Source organism: Geospiza fortis, unplaced genomic scaffold, assembly GCF_000277835.1.
Source record: "Geospiza fortis unplaced genomic scaffold, GeoFor_1.0 scaffold922, whole genome shotgun sequence".
Lineage (NCBI taxonomy): Eukaryota > Metazoa > Chordata > Aves > Passeriformes > Thraupidae > Geospiza > Geospiza fortis.
This window is the reverse complement of record NW_005054682.1, coordinates 18,962-41,682: the sequence shown is the minus strand read 5'-3', so window position 1 is coordinate 41,682 and position 22,721 is coordinate 18,962. Positions and strand designations below refer to the sequence as shown.

Genomic DNA, 22,721 nt, shown 5'->3' with positions numbered 1-22,721 from the left:
AAAAGAGTTAGCCAAAGTCTTTGCTTTAACTGTTGGCATTCATATGCTAGAAAAGTTCCAATTGAAACATTTCACCTTCAGTGTGCTGTCTTCAGAAAGTCATGAGTATCTTCCACTCTGATTCTGTTTCACTTATCTATTTCTACTTAAGCTTTCACGAGATTTTTTGTTTGTTTCGTATGATTTTATCTATGAACCCACTTCTGACACCTTTGTTTACCTGAAGTAATAAAGACCATTTGGAATAGCTCCAGTGCTATCAATGAAACAACTATGGGAGAGTGAGTGATACTAACAGGAATTTTTTTCCGATGAGAAAGTTCTCACAAAACCTTGTTGTAAAAATCTAACATCGTGGTGGTAGGAAGCACCAGATTTTCAAGCTGTTTTGTTTTTTATTTTATTTTTTTTAATGTAGAAAATGCTAATGTAAGTGGCCTTTTATTATTTTATTTTTCTGCATTTTGTCTTACATTTAAACTGAGTCTGCATGAAGGACTCAGTGGATAGTGCTTATACTGGTGATGGTTATATTCTCCAGTGCTTTTTCCTGTTAAAGTATAGGCATGTATTAGCATGTGAAAAGAATCAAAACCCCTAAGCTGTGGCATGCCTTGCAGTGTGCTGTATGCAGTTTACTGACTGTCCCTGAATTGGCCAGTGTCAAATAAGCTATTTGGATCTTCTCAGAAATCTGAGAAATCTCTCAGAAGGTAGGTAAGAAAGACAAAGAATATTATTCATGACTAAGGAATTCCTCAGTAGAGCGAAGACATATATGCCTCACATATGTGGTCTATGTGATATGGACTAATTAGAACATTAAGAGAATGTAAAATCTAGAGGATAAAACTGGGATGTCTGGGGCTGTTGGTGTATCAGTTTGCCACTACATGCCAATCACCCAACTCTTAACTAAGAGCAGACATGATGGAAACACATGCTTTTGTTTTTAAAAAGGAAGCTCATAATTAATGTCTCAGTTTTCAAACATTATTTTCTACCCTAAACATTTTAAAATATTTGGAATAGTTCCATACCAATCAATGCATTAAAATTTAAGGAGATGTATGGTCACTAGTCACAGAGGAGCTGTAAGCTGTAAAGAAAAGAGGGGTAGTGCTTTGAATGTCTTCTTCACTCCTGGTTGAGCTTATTTAAGGAGAAGCATTTGGTAAGGAGAGAGTGAAGGCAGAAATACTTTGTAAGGAAAAATCTAATGTGTCACTTGCCAAAGAATGTTAGCAACATTGAAAAAAGACAGGTTTTTGCTCTCGTGACAGGTTTTGTGTTATTTCCTGCCTTTAAATCTAAATATAGGTGACATTCTCAAACAGAGTTTTGATTGAACTTGGTTCTGGCTTACTTTTCAATAAAACTGCTAAGCAATTATGCATAATCCCCAGGATCTGATGTTTCTAATAGGATTTTATTCACTAATGGTCTTGTGTTATTCCAAGCAGGCATCAAAGCTTTTTCTAGCTTTTATTTTGTGTGTGGTAGCTATAAAATGATCTGCCTTTTCTTCATCTGACAAAGCTTTAGCCAATGTTCCAACAGTGCTGGGTTATGCAACAAAGTAATGATCATAAATATATATTAAGTTCCATGTAAACATGTCCTCAGAATTGCACGAGGGGTGAACGGTCCTTTTGTGTAATGTGGCTTTTAATTTGTGCAATGTAGTTTTAATTTGTGTAATGTAGTTTTAATTGTCTAGGAACTTTAGGATGATTTTAACAAACTTTCTATCTATTAATTTGTTTAATAAAAACATTCAGTTGTAACAAGGAACAAGCTTTAGTCCATACTTGTCACTGGTGCATTCTTAGCTAACTTTGATTCATCAGCTTTTAAGTCAAAATGCAACTGCTCTAAGGCATTTGTGGGGTTCCCAATGAACAGTTTTTAAGGATGACTACAAAGGGATTGTTGTAGGAATTGTTAGAGTAGCTGTAGAATGGTCATTCACTTCTTATTCCTGCCATGACAGTAGGCTAAAATTGTGCTTTTTTTCTTTTTATTTTTCTTTAATAGATTTGTTTTTTCTTCCTTATTTGTCAGTAAGTATTCCTTATTTGTCAGTAGATGAGCCTCAAAGACATAACTGAGGTCAACAGCTTCAGATATTAGAACACATTGGGGTGTTTCAGATTGCCATGTTATTTTCAGTATTTTTCTTTGTATTGCAGTGTTATTTCTTTAGAATAGCAAATATAATAATGTTTTTTTCACTCTCAGTATCAGGAGTGAAGGCACAGAGTGCCTAAGCAGGCAAATTTTCTGCCCCTCCATCCCTGTCCAGTGTTCTGCTGAAAGTGTTCTTATGTCCCAGTCTTATCACAGTAAGATTCTGCAGAGAGTTATCAGAGATTCTGTGCTTTGGACCAGGGACAGGCCAAATTGCAGACTCTGGGAGAGTAGCTCTCAGCAGGGAGGTTCATACCTCTCTGGCTTCTGCTGTCCTGGGGATTAAAGCTTTGGATGACTGACTACTGAGTAACTCTCATTTGGGTTTTGCAGAATGGTCGCCCTTCTCACTGCAGCTTTTACACTTCAACATTCAGACTCTTCCTTTTTTCTTTTTTTTTAATTTTTTTCTTTTTGTTTTTTCCTTTGTAACTGGGAAAATCTGGTGTGTCTGCCTGCACAAGCTCCTGGAAATATATTGATATTTTAATATCTTAAAAATAATCATGTATTCATAGATGTAGGTGACATGGGTTTTTTGATCTGATTTCTGTCTCCTCTAGTTTTGGGGGGAGTTTAATGTCCATTTAATCTTGTCCTAATCCTTTGAATTTTCTACCTGGCATCTTATTAATAATTAAAGCAGTGTTACTCTTTCACTGCAATCATACTTCTGTTTTTCATTTGTCAGCATGATTCATTAAGTTGAGCCAAATTCATTCTTGATGTAACTTGACCTTAGATGTGTTTTGGCCCCATGTGTTTTCTCTTGCTGTAATTATTCTTTAAATCCATGGAACAGAAAAAGAAAACTGTATTGAACTGCCACCCTTAATCAAATTCTCAGCTTTAAATTAGCCATGATTAGGTCCACAGGTCGTATCTTTCAACTGAGGAAATAGTTTAATGTCCTAATGTGTATAGTGTTTTTAGATAGCAAAGGTTGGATTTCTTTTTAGTGTTTTCTGTCCCAAGGCTCATAGCACAACTGTTTGAAATCATATGGAGTAAAAAGATCTGAAATCTGGGGTTAACCAAAAATGTTGTTAGGTAAATATTTTTTTTGCTTAATTACCAAATTTGGATGTTTAGCTTGATCCAGATCCCATCTGAATCCTATGGGGTTCATTCCATTGACAACACAGACTTTTTTCCATTTACACACTAACAAAGATACAGTTTTTAATGTTTTCCAGTCAATTATTTACCTTGTGTCACATACTTAAAATTTAAAAGATGAAAACCACACCAGAATGCATTAGTTTTATATTAAGAAATATGTTTTTGTGTATATGAAAATATAATCTGGTTTTGTATTAACATTCTTTCTCTCATATATATATATATATATATATATATTTGTGCGCATTTTTATACATATGAGGAAACTTATATAAACTAATATTTTAGGAACTCAGCAATTATATTTCTTAACCAAGTTATTTTTTCTTTTTTCATCTGGTCAGTATAGACATTCCTGTATATTTTGTTAATACATTATATTGCATGTAAAGACAAACACCTATATAACTGTATTAGTAGAACCACAGAAAGATTAAGGACCTTAGTAAGGTTAATTTAGCTATGTTTTACAGCAAGCATGTTGTAATACTTGGATAACAAAGTACAGGGATGGTTTGAGGTGCTGCAGTGGGAATGCTGCAGTGTGATGAAGGTGCTCGGCATGGACATGTTGCCCGACTGTGTCTGAGAGCAGGAGATGCTGGCACTGGGCTCATCCCAGCTCCTGTGCAGGCACTGCAGCATCCTGGGGCTCAGCAGGGCTCAGTGCATTGAGAGCACTGCTGCCTTCTCATGTGGTCAAGCTTTAGTGGGCAACTTCAAAGTGAGGCAGTGTTGAAAACACTTCTGAAATTAATACCTGGAATCTTAGAGTGGGAACACTCCTGGATTACAACAGAAAAATACCATTCTGGCAGAGATGTCATCTTATTCTGGGAAAATGGGACAAAGTTGTCTGTTAATTTTAATTTTGTGTCTTTTAATTATATATGCTATGGTAATTGTATTTGCTGGGTGAAGCTGCCACAAAAGAGAACTTAAAAAATAAATACAAGCCTAAGGAGACCTCATTACAGTGCAACAGCAAAACTAAATAATGCAAGGGACATGACCTTGATAAAAAGAACTTTAATACAAAACATGTTGTAATAATGTTAAAATTGAAGGTTTGAGCACATTAAAACTGCAGTTATTACATCAAGAAGGCCCTGGTACCTTTACCTCAGTTCCCATTCTCCTCCCTCCTCAGCCTAAAGAGACATTACTCTTCTTCAACAAATGATTTGATATAATTCCATCAAATGAAAAAAAAATTTGTATTGATATTGATTTTGAAGATATTATAGAGTTGCCTCTCAGATACTCTAATGTCTCCTTATACATATTACCTATAACAAAGATTAAATTAGGTAGCTGCTTCCGCCCATCAAACAAAATAACTGAACCTTTTCCCAAATGAGGTCTCTTAATTCCTGATAGACATTGTCCAGACCAGTAAATGGTGTGTGCATACACAAAGTGATGGATGGCTATCCTAGCACTTGCAGTGCTCTGATTTGGGGAGGAATACATCCTAGCATCAGCCTTTTGAAAGGAGATGTGTGTGTGTGTGTATGTGTATATGTATGTATGTATGTATGTAAAACTGAAGACAGAAAAACAACTAAAGGAAGGTACAGCATTCAGAACTTAATTTCTTTCCATATTACTATAACTTGTTGTAGTGAAGTACTTCAAATGGGTTTCCCTATTGTTGTACTAAATGTGTTTAAAAGGGAATGAATAAATGATTTTTTTTCAGAAATTATTGGCTTTTGTGTGAATTATGGTGGCTCTTCTGGTAATTCTTTTCAGTACTGATGGGAGGGACAGCTGAGAGTCATGGAGACAAGAATGTGTTAGCCTTTCAAATGTATGGGATATTGCTCTGAGCTGTGTACTCTGGCAAGGCATCCAGCCTGCACCTATTGAGACTGAAGTTTGATATTATGAACATCCAATGGTTTAATGAAAATACAAAAAATTATAAACAGGTTGAGGTAATGCCAAATTAATACAGTTTTGAATATGTTTTGTATAAAGAAATAGTCAATGTCTGGTAGGCCTTCATGGATTTAATTGCTTTAGTATGTGAAGCACCCTGCAAAGAAAAAACCTATCAGCCTTGGTCTAAATATGCGGAATTGTTGTATATTGTGTTATTCTATAAATCCTTAAAAATGTAGGTCTACTCTTATTTTCTGTGCAACACTGAACATGGTGGTTAAATTTGCTTTATCCAACTAGTCTTAATTTTCTGTCCTCAGACCTTGTACTGTCATTAATACTTGCCCAAGTTCTATGTAAACCAATCTAATGCCTTCACTTAGCAGGAAAACTGGACTAGTAATAAGTTCATTGAAGAGACAACAAACATTAGGTTATCTTCTTGTAGGGTGTTTTGACTCAGTGTTACTTTCTCTTAAAAGGTGATTAAAGAAAGTGGACCTCCTCACATGAAGAGCTTTGTTACACGAGTTACAGTAGGAGAATTCACTGCAGAAGGAGAAGGGAACAGTAAGAAACTCTCAAAGAAACGTGCTGCAATGGCTGTACTACAAGAACTTAAGAAACTTCCTCCTCTTCCTGTGATTGAAAAGCCAAAACTTTACTTTAAAAAGCGTCCAAAAACAATATTGAAGGTATGTGTCCACCTTTGAGACAATTAAGAATGTTTGCTCAGAAAGTAGCAGTCAGATTTAAAATCAAGAAAGGCTTATTTGTCATTTTCTGTCAATATTGTTACAGTTGCTTGTTACTGTCAATATTGTCACTTGTTTGTGCTAATACGCCTGGGCTTTTTTTAAATCCTGAGAATGCTGTGGGATCCTCAAACAGAAAGGCCTGTAAATAGCTCACATCACTGAGGTCTTCAAGGGTTTGGTTCAGGTCCAGTGGAGGATCAAGCTCTCCAAGCAGCTCTGTCCAGCCATCTGAAGTTTTAGCACCATCTCCTCAGAGAATCCCTTCTAGCATATCTAGTGGTTCTCTCCCTAGGCTCTCGCTGCTCCCCAGTTTGAAGAGGGAGAGAGATACATGAAAAATTAAATTAATGGGGTGATACTTTAGTGCTTCAATACTTTACTGAAAGTTTGATCATTAGAAATCTGTACACTCAGGATACAAAGTGCAGAGTTCTGAAAGAGCAGCCACCAGAAAACCATTTAAAAATAAGCAAGTACTTAGGAGAGTGCAAAACTGGATTTGGAAAATGTACAAGACTTATTTGTCATCTTCCTCTTTTCATTTGCCTTCAATACAGAATAAGTGATTTTTCAGGAAAACCTAGATTAATTAGATACCTGTCTCCTATTAAAAGCCTGCCGATCTAATTCTCAGAAACTTATATGAAAAAGTGGGCAGAAAAATGATTTAATAGAAAACCATCAGCATTAATGTAGCTTTAAAGCTGGAAGATTGGAAAAGTCTTTTGGCTTTGGCTTTCACCAAACATCTTGGAAAGTTTTTCTCAAGAAAGAGGCTAAGGGTATAATAATGAAAAGATTTCTTATATTACCATATACCATATTTTTACGAACTTAAATTTAATTGTACACAGTTGGCCTTGTTAGAAAGGGACATTAATTGTCAAAATAAGCTGAATATGTAAATGTTTTTTGTATTTTGAATATCCAAACTTCTGAAATGCTTTCAATGTGCCCATTTCTTTCAATTTAACTTGCATGTGTTTTGAGCATCAAAAAAAGTGGCAACAAAAACTTCTTTTTATTTGCATATATATTTATGAGGCTGTATCTTATGGCCTGCTCTTTATTTAGCCTGCTCTGCATTTTGTCTCTGCCTGGCTTCTTGCCCACACAGCTGCCCTTGTGTATGACATTGTCTTAGCTCTTTCACCTACATCTTCTCTAACTACTTCAGCAGTTACAGTATGTAGGATTTGCTGCACAGCTTTCTAAATATAATATCCCTCTCTGGTCTTTGCCTTCAGTTGCTGATCATTTCTTCAGTTTCCTGAACACTCGTTTGTTATTTGAGAAGCTCAAGCAAGCATGAGTGCTCATCTTCTCTTAGCCTGCAAATGGTTTCATAAAAGGGAAATAGCTTCATAACATAATAACAATTTTACATTCAAATGCCATTTACATTTGCAAGTGCGTTCTTTATGTTATCCTATATAAATCAGTTAAGTATGACTTCAGGAAAATCTTTGTTGGTCTTAATTTCTTCTTAAAATCTACCAACAAATATTTTTGTAGCTATGTGCTTTGAAAGAGCATTTGCTGTGTGAGCAATAATTAATTAAAAGAATTTTGGAGCTAGAGAGTTTTCAAGGACTGTAGTTTTTCCCCTGTCTGTGTAATCTGGGACAGACCCCTGTCAGTCCTTGTTTCCCTGGCATGAGATCAATTCCCCGACCAACCATACTTTTGGACATGTTATTGTGAGGATTATTGCCTGTTAAGCATTTGAAATATTTTATGGGTGGTTCATCATAAGCAGCAATTCTAGGGTAAATTCTAGGTATTCATATGACACACAGAGTAAACCCTCTGCACCTTTAGTTGCAAGTTGCACTGTAGGATGGAAGGCCTGGAGTGCTGAGAAAGAAAGCAGGAAAGCTGGAAGAGGAAGCATTCTTATGTATAGCAAATGGTTTTTGTCCCTGTGTAAATCCCACCTCTTCTCAGTGTAGTGCATGTTCCAGCATTGTGGCAAGCTATTTTAAGGGGTTAGGGGGAAGGGTCCTAGAAACAGGGCAGTAAGATATAACTGACTAATGAATCTGCTAATTTTCATCCATCCTTATGAGGACCTCCACGGATAGGAGAGGGTTTTTGTAGCTTGCAGATGCAAGGTATACACATATCTGCAACAATGGCAGACAATTTCTTTCCACAGCTTTGAGTCTGAGGATTCTTGTCTTTTGTGTCATGATCAGAAAATGGAAAGTAAGATACTTCTTATTCTCTCCAAGGGAGTATTACAAAAGAGAGAATCCTAGTAAATATTATTTAAGCAGTGTAGTAGTTATAGGGATATATATACTGAAATAATGGTTCTTTCCTTTAAACCTGGTTTAGACTGGACCAGAATATGGTCAAGGAATGAATCCCATCAGTCGTTTGGCTCAGATCCAACAGGCCAAAAAGGAGAAGGAGCCAGAGTATGTTCTTCTTTCAGAGAGAGGAATGCCTCGCCGTCGGGAATTTGTTATGCAGGTATCCTTTGTGTCATGTTAGAGATAATGCCCTTGCTAAGTGTTTTGTTCAAACTGAAGCAAAATGGTAGCATAATATGAAGTGGAACTCCTTCTGTTTAGCTTTTTGCCTTGCTGTCACATATACAGGAATAGTATGAAATACAGTATCAGAAAGCCTGTCTAAACTTTTTTCTCTTAGTGAAACAAATGGCAGTTAAATTATGTGCCCTCTAGATGCTTTTCAAGTGTTTTGCATTATTTTACACTCTTATTTTTATTTCACCTGATTGTTATTGTCTTTATTCCTGATGGTTCATGAAATTATGTGCCCTCTAGATGCTTTTCATGTGTTTTATTTATTTACTTTTACTTGTCTTTTTGGAAAAAAATAAAATTGGGCTGGTGTTGATCCGAGGATTCCAGCAATACCTAGTATTCTGAAATATGGACATTAATATCTCCATATTACCAGGAATTTTGGCTTTATAAAATAGTGTTGTAAATTTTTTTCAGATTGCCAGTATCTTTGTGACTTTGTTATCTCTGAAATACAACAAAAAAAGCCAACCACATGTTTTAGACTGTTCTCTGACTGGACCTAATACTGAAACAGTAGATCATTAAAATTCCTTTCAAATTTAAATTAAGAACATGTACAAAAAATTGGCATAACTGTGATATTTTGTTAGATAACACAACAGCAGGTTGAGAAAGATTAGAATCAGGAAAGGATTCTGTATTCTTGTGTTTTCAGTCAAGGGTAATTTTGTGCCGGAATAACTCAGAACAGCATACCCCAGCATGTTTTGACTTGTTGTCTACCAACCACACCAAAATGTCACTTCTGATCACAAGCAAAATTTCTGATGTTCCAGCACCTCCTTCTCCAGAAAATTAGTTCTGTTTTCAATTCAATCTCTTCAGTTCTTCCTTCATGTCGATGAAGATAAGCTAATGATCTTAATTTTCTTGGGCCTAAGTGGTCTTTCTTCATGATTTATTATTTTTCTCTCTGAAGGAAAAAAAGGTATTGTGTTCTTTTGTTGCAGAATCTTTTTTTTTAATAGAAACTTGGATTTCTAACATTTTATGAGACCTGAAAGTATTTGAAAAAGAGGGATCCTGTCACAGAAAATCTCATTTCCCATGCTTAGACCTCCATGGGACTGTCTACAGTTGGTGGTTGCTGTATGAGGCCAGAAGAGTGTAACCCAGCCCAGTATTAGAAAGACAGGCTGGAAGTTTAGTTTTCTGTTGGAGGAGTGTCAGTAATGGCAAAGTCTTCGGTTTGTATAAAAAAGGAATCTTAAAAGCAGTGAATATGTAGAAGATTCCTGTATCTAAGAAGGTTTGTGAAAGAAAGAGTTAAAGAAACTCCATAGAGCAGTTGCTTTGTTACAAATTCTTTTAAACTCCATTTTCACCCTTTTGTAATATCTTCACACTAAAATTATTCTGCTATTTATCCCACCTTCAGGAAGTCTCAGTGGATTCATTATGACATGTAGAAAACCTTGTCAGAATAAAATACCTTTGTATAAACTACTTAAACCATGTTTTCATTTAATTTAATTGAATGTGGAAGTAAAATATCCAGAGATAATATGTTCATTTTTATCTGTCACACAAAGAGCAAGTTTAGATGTGATGAAATGGATCCAATTACTTGTCCTGGCTACTAGATAAACAGAAGAAAACCTCTGATGACATTAGTTGGTGTTCTGTTCCCAAAGTTAATTTCAGAAAGCTCTTTCTCTTTGTAGTCAGGCCTTTAATCCTTGATAGAGGTTATAATAATAGCGAAACCAGTTTTACAGGTCTGAGAAATAGCAACACATTGATTTATTGTGAGCTATGTTATAAATTATCTTTTTGTCTTGTCCCATTAAAGTCCCTCAATTTTATTGCATAGAAACTTGTAGCAGATTGGCTGTTTTCTAATTGTTATTGTGAACTGCATTGAAGATAAGGTTTATATTTCAAGATTATTAATATTTTTGGCTTAGGTAGACAAATCTTTTTGCTTAATGATGTATATATATGTACTTTGAAGGGATATTAATGATTATTATTTATTTACATCATCTTAATATTTAGAATTAAGAGTATTTGAGTAAAGAGTTTAAACTTTTAGGAAAATACATATATGATAAATTAAGGAAAGTGAAGAATTATTGACATAAGCTACTAAATATAATTTATTCTTCATTTAGCATTTGTATGCCTTTTTTTCCATTTTTTTAAAGCTCCTTCCAAACTGTTTCTGGTCTTTGACCTCTGGGTTTTGGTGGTTTTTTTGTTATTCAGATCATCTTGATGATTTTATTATTTTCATTTGATTTTGCTTTCCGTTTTTGACATGGTTTTGAAACTGTGCAGTATTTTGAGACACAATTTGGCAAATAGAAGGGCTTAAATACACCCATCGAAGATCTATGAATGAAGAGCAGTGATAGTGCTCATGTCACAAACCAGACACACAGCACCAAGAGTTTTAAGAATGGTACCAAAGCCAAAGATTAAGTTGGAGCCACACATTTTGTGGATATCCATTACCTACAGTTTGTCCTTATTTTGGGGTTTTAATTTCTCTTAGTGTTATGAAAGGCATCATGTTTGTCAGAAGCACTTTGTACTGTACAGACCACAGGTGCACTGAGGAGCCTTCTTTCCAAGGACTGTTTGGCTCAAAGCTTGTCAGGTGTAAGCAGTTCCAGCCCCTTGTTCCTTGCAGTACAACAAAGTGGGAGGAAGGCAAATATGATTTTCTTCCTTCTTTAGAAGCCACTCTCGTTAAATCTCAAGTCTGTTTGTCTGTCCATTGTTCTGCATACTGTCCTGATGATGCTGGGGAGCTGCTGCAGGCAGCACTCCTTCCCACAAGAAGGAGGAAGTTCAGATCCTGGGGCAATTCCAGTGTTAACAGAGTGGGGGAGAGGTTCATGAGCGAGAATGGGAGGGCACAGAGGCTGGTGGAAGAGAGAGGCAACCATGTGTGCACTGAGATGCAGAAAAATGTAGCTCTTGGGTATGGGTTTGGTGAACTTCTGAAAAATCTAAGCAAGACCTTCTAAGTGAATACTGTGGTCCCCTTTTGCACTGCTGTATCTTTTTCAAGATTGCATCTTCATCAAAAGAGCTGACAACTGTTGATAAATCTGCAAGAGTATTATATGATGATATTAAGGAGTCTTGCATTTATCATGATTATGATCAATATTTTCTTTTTAAGGTAAAAGTAGGCAATGACATTACTACTGGAACAGGCCCAAACAAGAAAATAGCTAAAAGAAATGCAGCGGAAGCAATGTTGTTACAGCTGGGATACAAAGCCTCTACTCCTCTTCAAGATCAGACAGAAAAGGTGAGAACCAATTGTTGTGTTGCCCACAATTTACCCTTGTCTAGGTTTTTAGGCTGTATCAGCTAATCACTTAATAAAATTGGAAGCTTAAGCTTGTGCACACCCTGTTTTAGGGAGTTGCTTGTCACGGATTAGCCTTTGTTTAGCTACAGCTCTACAGCTACCCTTAGTATTAAGTGCAGCCTCTGCTCCTGTGAGAGTAATTAGGAACAGAAACAGAGTTCCACAGAATAGTGTGTGTGCAAAAGTGTTCATGTGATCCATGCACCTATTTCTGCTTACAAATCAGGATGAATGTACCTCTTGCTTTTATTCCATTTTGGGCATTCATGAGAGCCCAAAGGAACAGAAAGGAACAACGTTAGTAATTTTCATATATGAAGTAGTGATCCATGTTTATCTTCCCATTGCATGTGCACTAACAGCATTACAGAAAAATAATGGCCTTTTCACATTTGATGGCTGATAAAGAAAATGTGTGTCACTTTTTTAATGAAGAAGGAATTGCATTTTAAATTCATATGTGTTGCAAGTATGTATTTCCATGTTAGCTATCTGTAACTTAGCACTCCTCTCCTGTCTTCAATTTATTGATTAGGGCTTTTGTAACCAAAATTGACTGTTAAAGTTTTGCCTTTTGTTTACTGAAAAGATACTTGGCAAGGTATTTGACCAAGCTGTGGACCCTGAACAGCTTCTGTCATATACAAGCTCACTGCATGTATATATTTTGATAATTACTTGTATGTTTACTGTGGCTGCACTAGGTAGCCAACAGAATGTTCTGTTGGGCTTTTCTAGGACTACATAATAAATCTGAATGTAGTATATGTGTACACATCTATGTATATGTAAATATGAAGACACTCTGTTCTATATGTTCTATATTCCTAACCAGGAAGAAAGAAATACTGTACTGGTTACTTGACCCCACCTTCTTCTGTTTCACTGTCCTTTGAGAGTAGCAGCAATATGTGTGCTGTTCACACTCATCTTCACTATGTTCTTCACTATATGTCTTAGTCATAGACAAGTGTGAAATACTCTAAACAGTCCTTGGAAGCTGGATGATGTTCCTAGTGAGAACACACTGTGCAGACATGGCCATTTAAAGAAAAGCTTCTGACTGAGTCAAATGATAATTCATTTTCACCAGAATGCTGAGACATTTCTGCTGTAGAATATACTCTCCATGGTATAAAACTATCAACTTTTTCTTTACTGCCAATTTTGCCAAATGGCTTTAATAAAAAACAAGTCAAAACAGAAAAATCGATTTTTTATTCTAATATGAAAACATAGGTTGTCATTCTAGGATTTTAAATTGGCTGAACTAATTTTACAGTATTTTTCAGAGATAAAGCCTGAAAAAATTCAGTCTACAATATAGTTTCTTTGCAGAGCATTACATAGTGGAAACTTGTGGTTACATTGAAATCCTTACCAAAAACCTGAGTGGCTAAAAAGGGATGCTGCTGCTTTGTTTTCCTACATTTATTAAGCTATTGCTTACAAGTGCATTGTCTTTAGAAAATCAGACTTAATTGCATACTTGCAGATGTAGACATTTCAGGATTGGTAGACTAGTGTACAATGGCCTAATATTATTCTGAATACAATGAACAAACCTTACTGTATCCAAAAAATGTGAAGTAGTCAACTTTTATGTAGTGGCAGTATCATAACAAAATCATTACAAAATTTTAAAGCTTTGTTGGGGTTTGAGGACATGAAATATCTAGAGCATCTGGTTTTATCTTCTGTATATATGTCTGGACATATTTGGAGATGCACAAGTTAGTTTGTGTAGCTGAAGGAATTTTAACTCTCAAACTAAACTGTGGTGGAGAAGAGGGAAAATAGCCCTTAGATCTCTATCAAACTGAGCATTGCAAAATTCCTTGCATATAAATTGCACAATAAAGATATACCATTAGAAGATACTTGTTTCACTGTTTGAATCCAAAATGGGTCCCAGTGTAGATTAGCTGATGTAGCAGGTTGGCGTCTAAGTAGATAATTTTCACCTGTATATTTTTGGATGATGTTAAAAAAGGCAGTTATTTTTTCCCCTGTGCCCCCTTTTCCTCAAGTCCTTCCGTTCCTCCTCCCTTAGAAATAAGCAAAACAAGATCCAGTGGTTTTTTTTCCTTAACCCTGGTGTATAAAATGTGACTGTATTTATTGTTTTAATGGAGACCTAAGAGCATTATAAGAGCAATGTGTAGTGCTGACGGCAGCACAAGTAATCAGGTAATGTAAAAAAGTAAAGGCTCTGCTCTTTTCTGGATTAAACTGATTCCTGAAAGAAATCAGAAATGGTTGTGCAGAGCCTTGAGGAGAGCGATCTGGAGGTATGCTGGGAGACGTTTTGCAGTTGTCAGAATTTCAGCTGTATGGATGAGAATGGAGACTTGTAGTAATTTTTTCATGTTTCCACCTTTTTGTTTCTTCTTTCCATTTGTATTCTCTTAGAGAGAAGAAAACCAAGGTAGATTGCATTCATGTGAGGCAGCAGTACTAAGGATCACTTACTCATAGAGGAATTGTTGTTAAATTCCCTGTCATGATCAAGTTAATAAACAATAAAAAAGAGAAGAATGAGGAAAGTTGGAAATCTTCTCTTATTGTAACAGTGTGCTTGTGCTGGCATCATGTTACAGATGGTCAGGATGTATTCCTGACAAAACCATGCTGTCGTTAACAACAATAAATACAAACATATTTATAGATTTCATATTGCTTACTCATATGAAGAACTGTTGTCACCTGTATTTTCAAATATACATATTACCTGCTTCATAATATGAATAAAACCAGTTATATGAAATTAAAGTGCATGGATGTAGGTGACCAGTTTGAAAGCTGACTGTAATGCCTGTCATCCTTTTCCATCAAATATCTTCCATTTTCACTGCACATTGCCAAGGCCCTTTGGGATGTACATGATGATGAAAAACAGGGAAACAATCATTGAAATACCTGCTTTTCATAGTGTGCTCTCTAATCCTCTTTTCCAAGTAAAATGTATCATCTAGTGGTCTGTATTATGACATGGTAGTAATCTAAACAGCCTTAATGCAGCCTCTGAGATGCAGAGGCAGATCTCAGCTGGTTGATTTTCCTTCTCATCTCTTTCACTTTCCAACCCCATCTTTGAGAGCAAATGATTATAACTTTGTTCTGGCATATAGCCTGCTTTGCTGTGAGGTTTTCTGTTTGCATAGAAAATCCCAATGAAATCTGAAAAGGATCATTCATTTCACATTCATAGAGATGGTTGTCAATAGCTCCTAAGTAATGAGGAAGCTTTGACTTTTTTATTCAGTTTTATACATAAACCTAGAACACTGCTATCTTATTTACTGTGTAAACCTCAGTACTGGCTTTGTTTTGAACCTCTGTGTTAATTGTTCCCCTTTTCCATATGAGACTAATACCCAGTATTAAACATAGTAAAATTAATTTGAGGACAGTTAGCTTCCTCAAAAATATATTAAAATAATTGAAAATTGCAATCATTTTTACTTCCACTTCAGTGACTAAATCAATTTAAAATTTACTTGTTAATAAATATTTTAAAATATTTACTAACAAGTAAATATTTTAAAATTACACCCAAAGTACTTCATAGTGTTTACGCATTCCTTCATAGGCGGTAATTGGGATCTTCTTGTTTTAGAATGTAATTTCTCTGTTGACTGTTTATGTTTTCAGTTGAGAGCTGCTTAAAACATTTAATTTTATTTAAGTCTGATTTGGTAACATATTGAGTTGAGCCTAATCCTTGGGGAAACATTTATATTTCAGTGTTAGGCAATAATTGTTAATGTTTACTCATGAAGGGTGTATTACTCAAATAACCTGTTTTAGGCAAAAATTAAGATGAGTTAGCAAAATTTTGTGAACAGATGTGGCAGTCTCAACTCATCCTTTTTCGTATTTTTCAATTAAATTTATAAACATGTGTCTGTTTAGGGAGTAGTTTGCTCTTTACTTACTTATCTTTTTCTACCTGTTTCAGCTTGGAGAAAACAAAAGTTGGAATGGCCAAAATGTTGGGTTTCCTGAGCCAACAAGTAATAGTAAGTATCGCTTTCTAAATTTATATTGATACTTATTTCTCTTTGTCTCTGTATGATTTGGATTATCCAAGACAATTGAAATGCTTTTTGTAAGTATTTTAGGGGTTTTGTTGCAATTAGATGAATTAACCCCTGAGTGTCCTGTGTGTGAGTGTAGGTATGAATGAGTGCAGAAACAAGGAAATTTTTATCTATTAATTGAATCATTGAATCCTTCAGTTTGTAAGGGATTTTAGGAGGTCACCAAAACTGCTTACTCAAAGCACAGTCAGTGCAGAGTTGAGATAAGGTTGCTTATGACTTTTAACAGTTCTCCAGCTTTGAAGGTTCTGTGGCTTCTCTGGGCAGCCTGTTCCAGTGCTCAACTGTCTTCACATTGATTTTTTTTTCTTTTATTCTTGTCAGAATATCTCCTGTTTGTTTATGGCTGTCATCTCCTGTTCTTCTCCTATATACCTCAGTAATGTGCCTGGCTCCATCTTTTCTGACAACCTCTTCTTAGATATTGGAAGGCTGCTATTGGGTCCCAAGAGATTTCCATTATCTAGGAATTTATCTACCTAGACTCTAAAATCACAGCTTAGAGACAATGATGCTGTGGGAGACATGGTGTAAAAATCCTTACTAAAGCCAAGGTAAATGGCATCCACTGCTCTCCATTCATAAAACCAGTCATTTTATCATGAAAGACAATCACACTCTGTGCCCACAAATGGCTTTAAGAGGACTGCATGATTTTCCCAGGGACCAGAGTGAGGCTGACCAGCCTGCCTTTTTTGAGTATCATGCATTTCTCCAGGCACTGGAGATTTCTTCTGATCTCCATGACTTTTTGAAGAGAACAGAGAGTGGCCTCATAAATGCTGCAAGCTGGTTGACTCAGCACACTGAGATAGATCCCATTTGGTGCAATGGATGTGCAGGAAGTTCCACCTGCATATGAGGAAGGACTTTACTGTCCAGGTGACTGAGCACTGGAACAGGTTGCCCAGAGAGGTTATGAAGTCTCCTTTGCTGGAGATATTCAAGAACCATCTGGACACAATCCTGTGCTGTGTGCTCTGGGATGACTCTGTTTGGGCAGAGGGATTGGACCAGATGACCCTCTGTGGTCCCTCCCAGCCTGACCCAATCTGCAGTTCTGAGATTTTTGTGATTTATATGGGCTGATTTCTAGCTTTTCTCACAATATCCCTGACTCTGATGAGGTTCTGCTACTGGTAGTTCCTGTCTTCCTTGAGCTTTGTCTATAAGACACAAAAGCCCAAGAAACCTTGTTGGTCAAGATTGAATTGGGTTTCACTGCAACAGGTAAAGACTAGTACAGAACTTGGTGAGTTTATGTCATGGTTTGACACTGGCACAATGCCAGTGCCCCATGAAAATACACTTTCCCTGGTGTTTCCATTCCCAGAAAACCTATTTCCTGTAAACCCACGACATTTTATAACTAGATTTTTGCTGTTTAAAGTGGTAAAGATAATATAAGTAGTACTTTTTCACTTTTTCTTGAGCCCTGGATTTTTCTCTAGAATCGTGTGTAGTTTTGAACTTCTTAATGGTCCCAAACATTATCTCCCTCAACTAAGGATTGTAGAGGCATGGACACACACATGAGATACCTTCTCTTTTTTGCCTATATACATGAAAGACATGCTCCTAAAAGCAGGTTTTAAGGAGTTTCAGTAGTGTTCCATTGTTTATATGGTCTTCCCACTCACCACAGAGGGACCCAGAGACCTGAGGAATAATTTATGCTGCAACTTACACCACAGTTTGCTAGTGTTTAATGTGGTCTTGGATGGAGCACATGCCATTGTGTTTCCCTGAAAGGAAGGATTCTACAGGATCTAAGTCTTCCTATTAGTGGCTTCCTTACAGCCCTGTCATCGACCCCCATCAGTACTTTTAGATGATTTGTGTTTGTATTGTCAAAATCTCTAAGGACAAGATCTGTGAAATATCTTCAAATGTTAGCGTCTTAGAGTTTGAGACAGCAGAATAAGACCTCTATCTTTTCTCCTGTCCTTTCAGTATCTTGTAGCAGAGATACTTATAGATTAAAACATGATTTTCTGTTAAACCAACAAGAAAAAACAATCTCTTAGGCTGCTCAAGACAGTAATTTAAAGTTATACCTTTAAATCCAAATCTAGAAGGAGAATACAAAGGCAAACTCATTCAACGGGAGACAAGATCAACAGAAATGATATTTTAAACTTGTGCCAAATAACTTATTTTTCACAGACCTGCTCACAGACCTTTTTGCAGCCACCAGAGCCACAGTACAGAGACAGTTTTTCATTCTGGGACACTTTTGTAATGCTCGATGCCTTCATTTCTATTCTTCTGATCTACAAGTAAATTGGAAGTTGAAAGAGATGGAGCATGCCAATAGACATAGAGCATTTGTTCAGAGACCACTGTTTGTAATCTCTTAAGCCCCTTCCTTGAGGGTTTCTAGAGGTGACATTAGTAATGAACAGGTGATTTAAGTGTATCATAGAATGTTAGAGGGTTGGAATGAATCTTAAAGATTATCTAGTCCCAACCACTCCTGCCATGTGCAGGGACATCATGCACTAGACCGGATTGCTCAAGTACTTATCCAGCCTGACTTTGAACACTGCCAGGGTGTTTTGAATAAAAGAAATCACTTCTATGAATGATCTCTCATGCACCTGTGAAGTGCAGGATTTTTTAAAGGCGTTCCAAACAAATTCCACAATTTGAGATAAAAAATGTCACATCCTTTCAGGTGTGAGTATACTAGTGTGTTTTTAAGAACAGCACTTTTTGGAAGGTGAGTTTACTCTTGAAGTTTTTAAAGTAATTTTTTTTTTAAGTTAAGAAGCTTTAAAAGAGGGCAAATGGAGCAGCTTCCTCCCTTTTGTATCCTACTTAAAAGAGAAATATACGCTTTGCATTTCTTGTTACCATACAAGTAACTTTCAGTGGTCTTGAAAATCTGAGTCTCTGAGATTGCTACATCTACCATTGGGCAGCTTTTATTCATATTTCCAGTAACTTTATTCCAGGAAAACAATTGTGTCTTGCTAGGGCAGGCTATTGTGCATCAGTTTCCTTTTGCAGACAGATAGTCTTTCTTTGTGTGCATAATGCCCTGTGTTTCCATCTGAATCAAATAAAACTGGAATAGTAAAGGGAATTTGTATACTTCAGTACAACAGAAAACAAAAATTGTAACAGTTAGTACAGTTGAAAAACAGATTTCATGGTACTCTTACGAAGTAGTTTGTTTTTGCTGAGAAATACTCTACAGTCTGTATCCCCTAATTACTAGCTCAATATATATTTAGTATTGCCTGTTAAATATTCTTGAATATTAACTTCTCCTGCTGCCCTCTATCATGTTATTCTTGCATTATCCACGTGGCAAACCTCATTTCTGTTCTTCCAACTCACTGGCAAAGCTTCTTCCCACAGGTTTGCTTCTTTACCTATCTTCATTTCACAATTTCAAAGAAAGATGAAACACAAAGCTAATGGTTTCTTGTTGGGATATCTTTGACATTCTTCACATATGAAATGGCAAGAACACTGAGGTTTTTTCCATTATGCTTCTGGAAGAGACTTTGAGAAACTGTGAGCAGACCAGAAGCATTTGCAGCCCATATAGAAGATGTTTACTGTAAACAGAATCTCATTTATCTCTCTTGATTTAAGTAGTTATCAACAAAAACAAAGAATGCAACAAATAAACAATCCTATTACAAAGTGCATTTTCATGGGAACATGTTTTTGTTTTGTATTTCTGGATGGGGTAATAATAAACATCATACAAGATGTGTTCTAGGAGAAACTGTAGATAAGCTATGAAAAACAGTATAAAAATAAAAGTAAAATGTTACTGTGTTTATAGGTATTATAATTCTAAGAAGGAAAAAAATGACCATAACTGTTTTTACATGTTTCCCAATTTCAGTTTTCCATCAGATAGGTTTCCTTTACCTATTTCTAACAATTCTGGGAGTCACAAAGTACTGAAAACCTGATAATTTAAAAAAACCCATATTCAGAGCAATCTTACCTCTCTGTAAAGGACAGACTCTTTGTTTTTCTTGCCTAACATTTTATTACTAGGGATTCATGCATGACTTTACAGTCTTTGTTCTTTGGAATACATCTGTTCCTGCTGTTTGTTCACCACCTGAAATCATAACCATTTGTTTGTGACATCACAATTAGTTACTGAGAAGATGATTAGATTGTCACCAACAGATGATTATGATTTCAGATGGTAAATGAGCAGCAGGAGCAGATGATATCCTAAGGAACAAAGATACTTGATCTCATACAATTGTTCTCAGTGACAAAAAAAAAAAAGAAAGAAAAAGGAAAGAAAAAAAGCAAATAGATATTCTGAAGAATTTCTTAAGTCTGTAATGAGAATATGTGCTATTTTTATGTAAATAACATTTATTTTAGTATTTTTAAAACTCTACTTCAATATTAGATTAAGAAATATAAATTAAGACCTATAAAAAATACAAAAAGATTTTGTATTTTGTAAGCCCTAAATGTATGGCTACATTCAGATCCTTACTTAAAAGTTTCTTCACCAGCTTTTTGGAGAAGATAAATGCAACATAAATTATGTACTTATGAAATTTTGCATACTAATATATCTTCACGTTGAAGGAAACAAAATTTATTTGAACTTTGTAGTTCTGGCCCTCAGTAGCTTCAGAAAGATATTTTTTATATAGTCCTCTAATTAATTGTTTTTCAGCTGGGGATTTTGGTGAAAACTTTCAGTAGATAATTTAATATCCCCATGTTTTCATGAGCAGGAACAGAAGTCTACCATTTTGGAATAAAATTTTTGTGTTGTAATTTGGACATTTTCCATTGGAATGTTTGTGTGTTATATTTTGCTGAAATATGTAATTCTTTTGGGTATATTGCAAAGGTGATTTATAGTGGATTGTGTGCATTGTTACTTACTAAGTACCGCTGTTGCATTGGACTTGGCTTTTGAATTGCTTCCAAATTTACTCAGATTTATCAATTGTAATGCATTCTTGCTAGGAGTTACATTGATACATCACTAAATGTTTGCTGAACTATTTGCCATTCTGACTAGAAACCACAGTAAAGGGATTGACACCACCACTTACTTGGTTAAAGGCCACAGAACAATAGTTTTCCATCTCTTCATTTTGATATTTTTGTTCTGTTTTGTGGGGATTTTTTTAGCTAACAAACTGTCAGGTGAGCTTTATACCATCAATAGAGCAGTTCCTTCAGCTGAGCCATTTGTCCTCACTTTAAATGTCTCACAGCCTTCTCTAGAGTCTCTTATCACAGCTGGTTATGTTTAAATAATACCTTGCCTCTGTAACCGCTGAGTTGATTTGCTAATTTTCTAATTAAATTTTCTTTCTAACTGAAGATACTGGAAAATTAAATTTAGAAGCAGAGGAGATTTGTTCAATTTTATTTCTTTCCTAATTTACTGAAACTAGGAAATCCATGCTGCATTTGGCATTATTAATAACTGATGTCTTATTTTTCAGTTTCCTCTAACAATGAAAATAATTTTATGCAGCATAATACCAATTAAATGTAGCTTGCCTATTTTTTTTAATAGTTGAAAAAACTTCTAAAACACCTCATATTAAAAAACATATTAACAAAACAGGGAAGGGAGTGTTATTTTTTCTTTGCTGTTTTGAGAACTAGTGACAAGAGCCAAATTAGCATTTTTATGTGTGAGTGGGATTTGGGCTCAACTCTGGAGCATAAGACAACAACTGCAAGTGGTCCTTCTCTATTTCCCACATTTCCCCTTTTGAGATGCTCAGTTAAGTGCTTAAAGCTCTGCAAGGTTTGCATCTTCAGAGATGATGATTTCTGTGCTGAGTTTAGAGTGCAATGTGTGTTTATAAAGAGCCTAGTGTTTTAAGTATGTGCCCAGAGCACTGGAGAGTTAGTTTCCTTCTTCAGCAGAAGGAGAGTATTCATGGAGTGCAGAGTAATCTGGATAATGGCAGCTGCCTTTTGGAGATGTGTATCTAATATGATTTGCAGCCAAAAAAGGAAGAATCAAATGCTAATAAATATAGGAAATTCACAGGGAAGGAGTGATCTAAAGTAATCATGACTGTAGTTTGCCTGTTGATTTAAACTCTTGTGAATGAAAATGCAGATGTATATTCATGTGTTCTCTGGCTGGTTTCCAGGTATTCTGCCTATTTCAGATACAGGTTAAAAAGAAAGAGTTGTGAGAAACCTGCTACCTGGTTCTTGAGTAGCACAGATTGTGCATGTGTGAGAAATACAGACTTGGGCTATGAGGTCTGTGGTTTGGGTGCCCTCAAGACAAGAAGAAGCTCAAGTCACCTGTCTGGGAAACTGCTTAGCCATCCAGCTTTTGATGTATGAAATGTATAAAGAGGAAGCAGCCACCATGGCAGGAGACAGCCAGCTCTATGGATAGAGATGATTTCAGATAATGCATCCATTTGTTTTTATCAGTCTCCTAAAAGGCTGGTATGAACTGCATTTATTCAAGATTGCTAGTCTATTCCTTTGGAAAAATCTGCACATGAAGCAGAAATGCAGAGCTCTTTTTTGATGTTAACTCTCAAATTTAAATTTAATTATGTAATTATGCTAAGTATCTGCCTTTGGTAGTCTGTCTTCAGGTGAGAAAATGGAGCAGTATCACATAATTGACCTCAGTACGGTGTTACTCTAAATACTTTCACTTTTCTGGAGTCTTTTCTCCTTTTCCAACACCCTTCCCTCCAACCTGGAATGCACCATGTACCTCACCCTTAGTCTAGAATAATCATGTCCTTGAAAAAGTGAATCTTCTGAAGTGAAACTT

The 22,721-nt window shown here is 35.9% G+C and overlaps 1 protein-coding gene across 2 annotated transcripts in view; it reads left to right on the top strand.

The window, feature by feature from the left end:
* Window positions 1–22,721, top strand: part of LOC102033028 (double-stranded RNA-binding protein Staufen homolog 2-like) — a 75,425-nt gene that overhangs the window by 37,035 nt on the left and 15,669 nt on the right. For both annotated transcript variants that reach the window (XM_031065112.1, XM_005430787.2), the window contains exons 7-10: window positions 5,682–5,894; window positions 8,298–8,435; window positions 11,649–11,780; window positions 15,805–15,865. In XM_031065112.1, coding sequence (XP_030920972.1) covers window positions 5,682–5,894; window positions 8,298–8,435; window positions 11,649–11,780; window positions 15,805–15,865 — 544 coding nt within the window. The remainder of the gene's footprint in view (window positions 1–5,681; window positions 5,895–8,297; window positions 8,436–11,648; window positions 11,781–15,804; window positions 15,866–22,721) is intronic.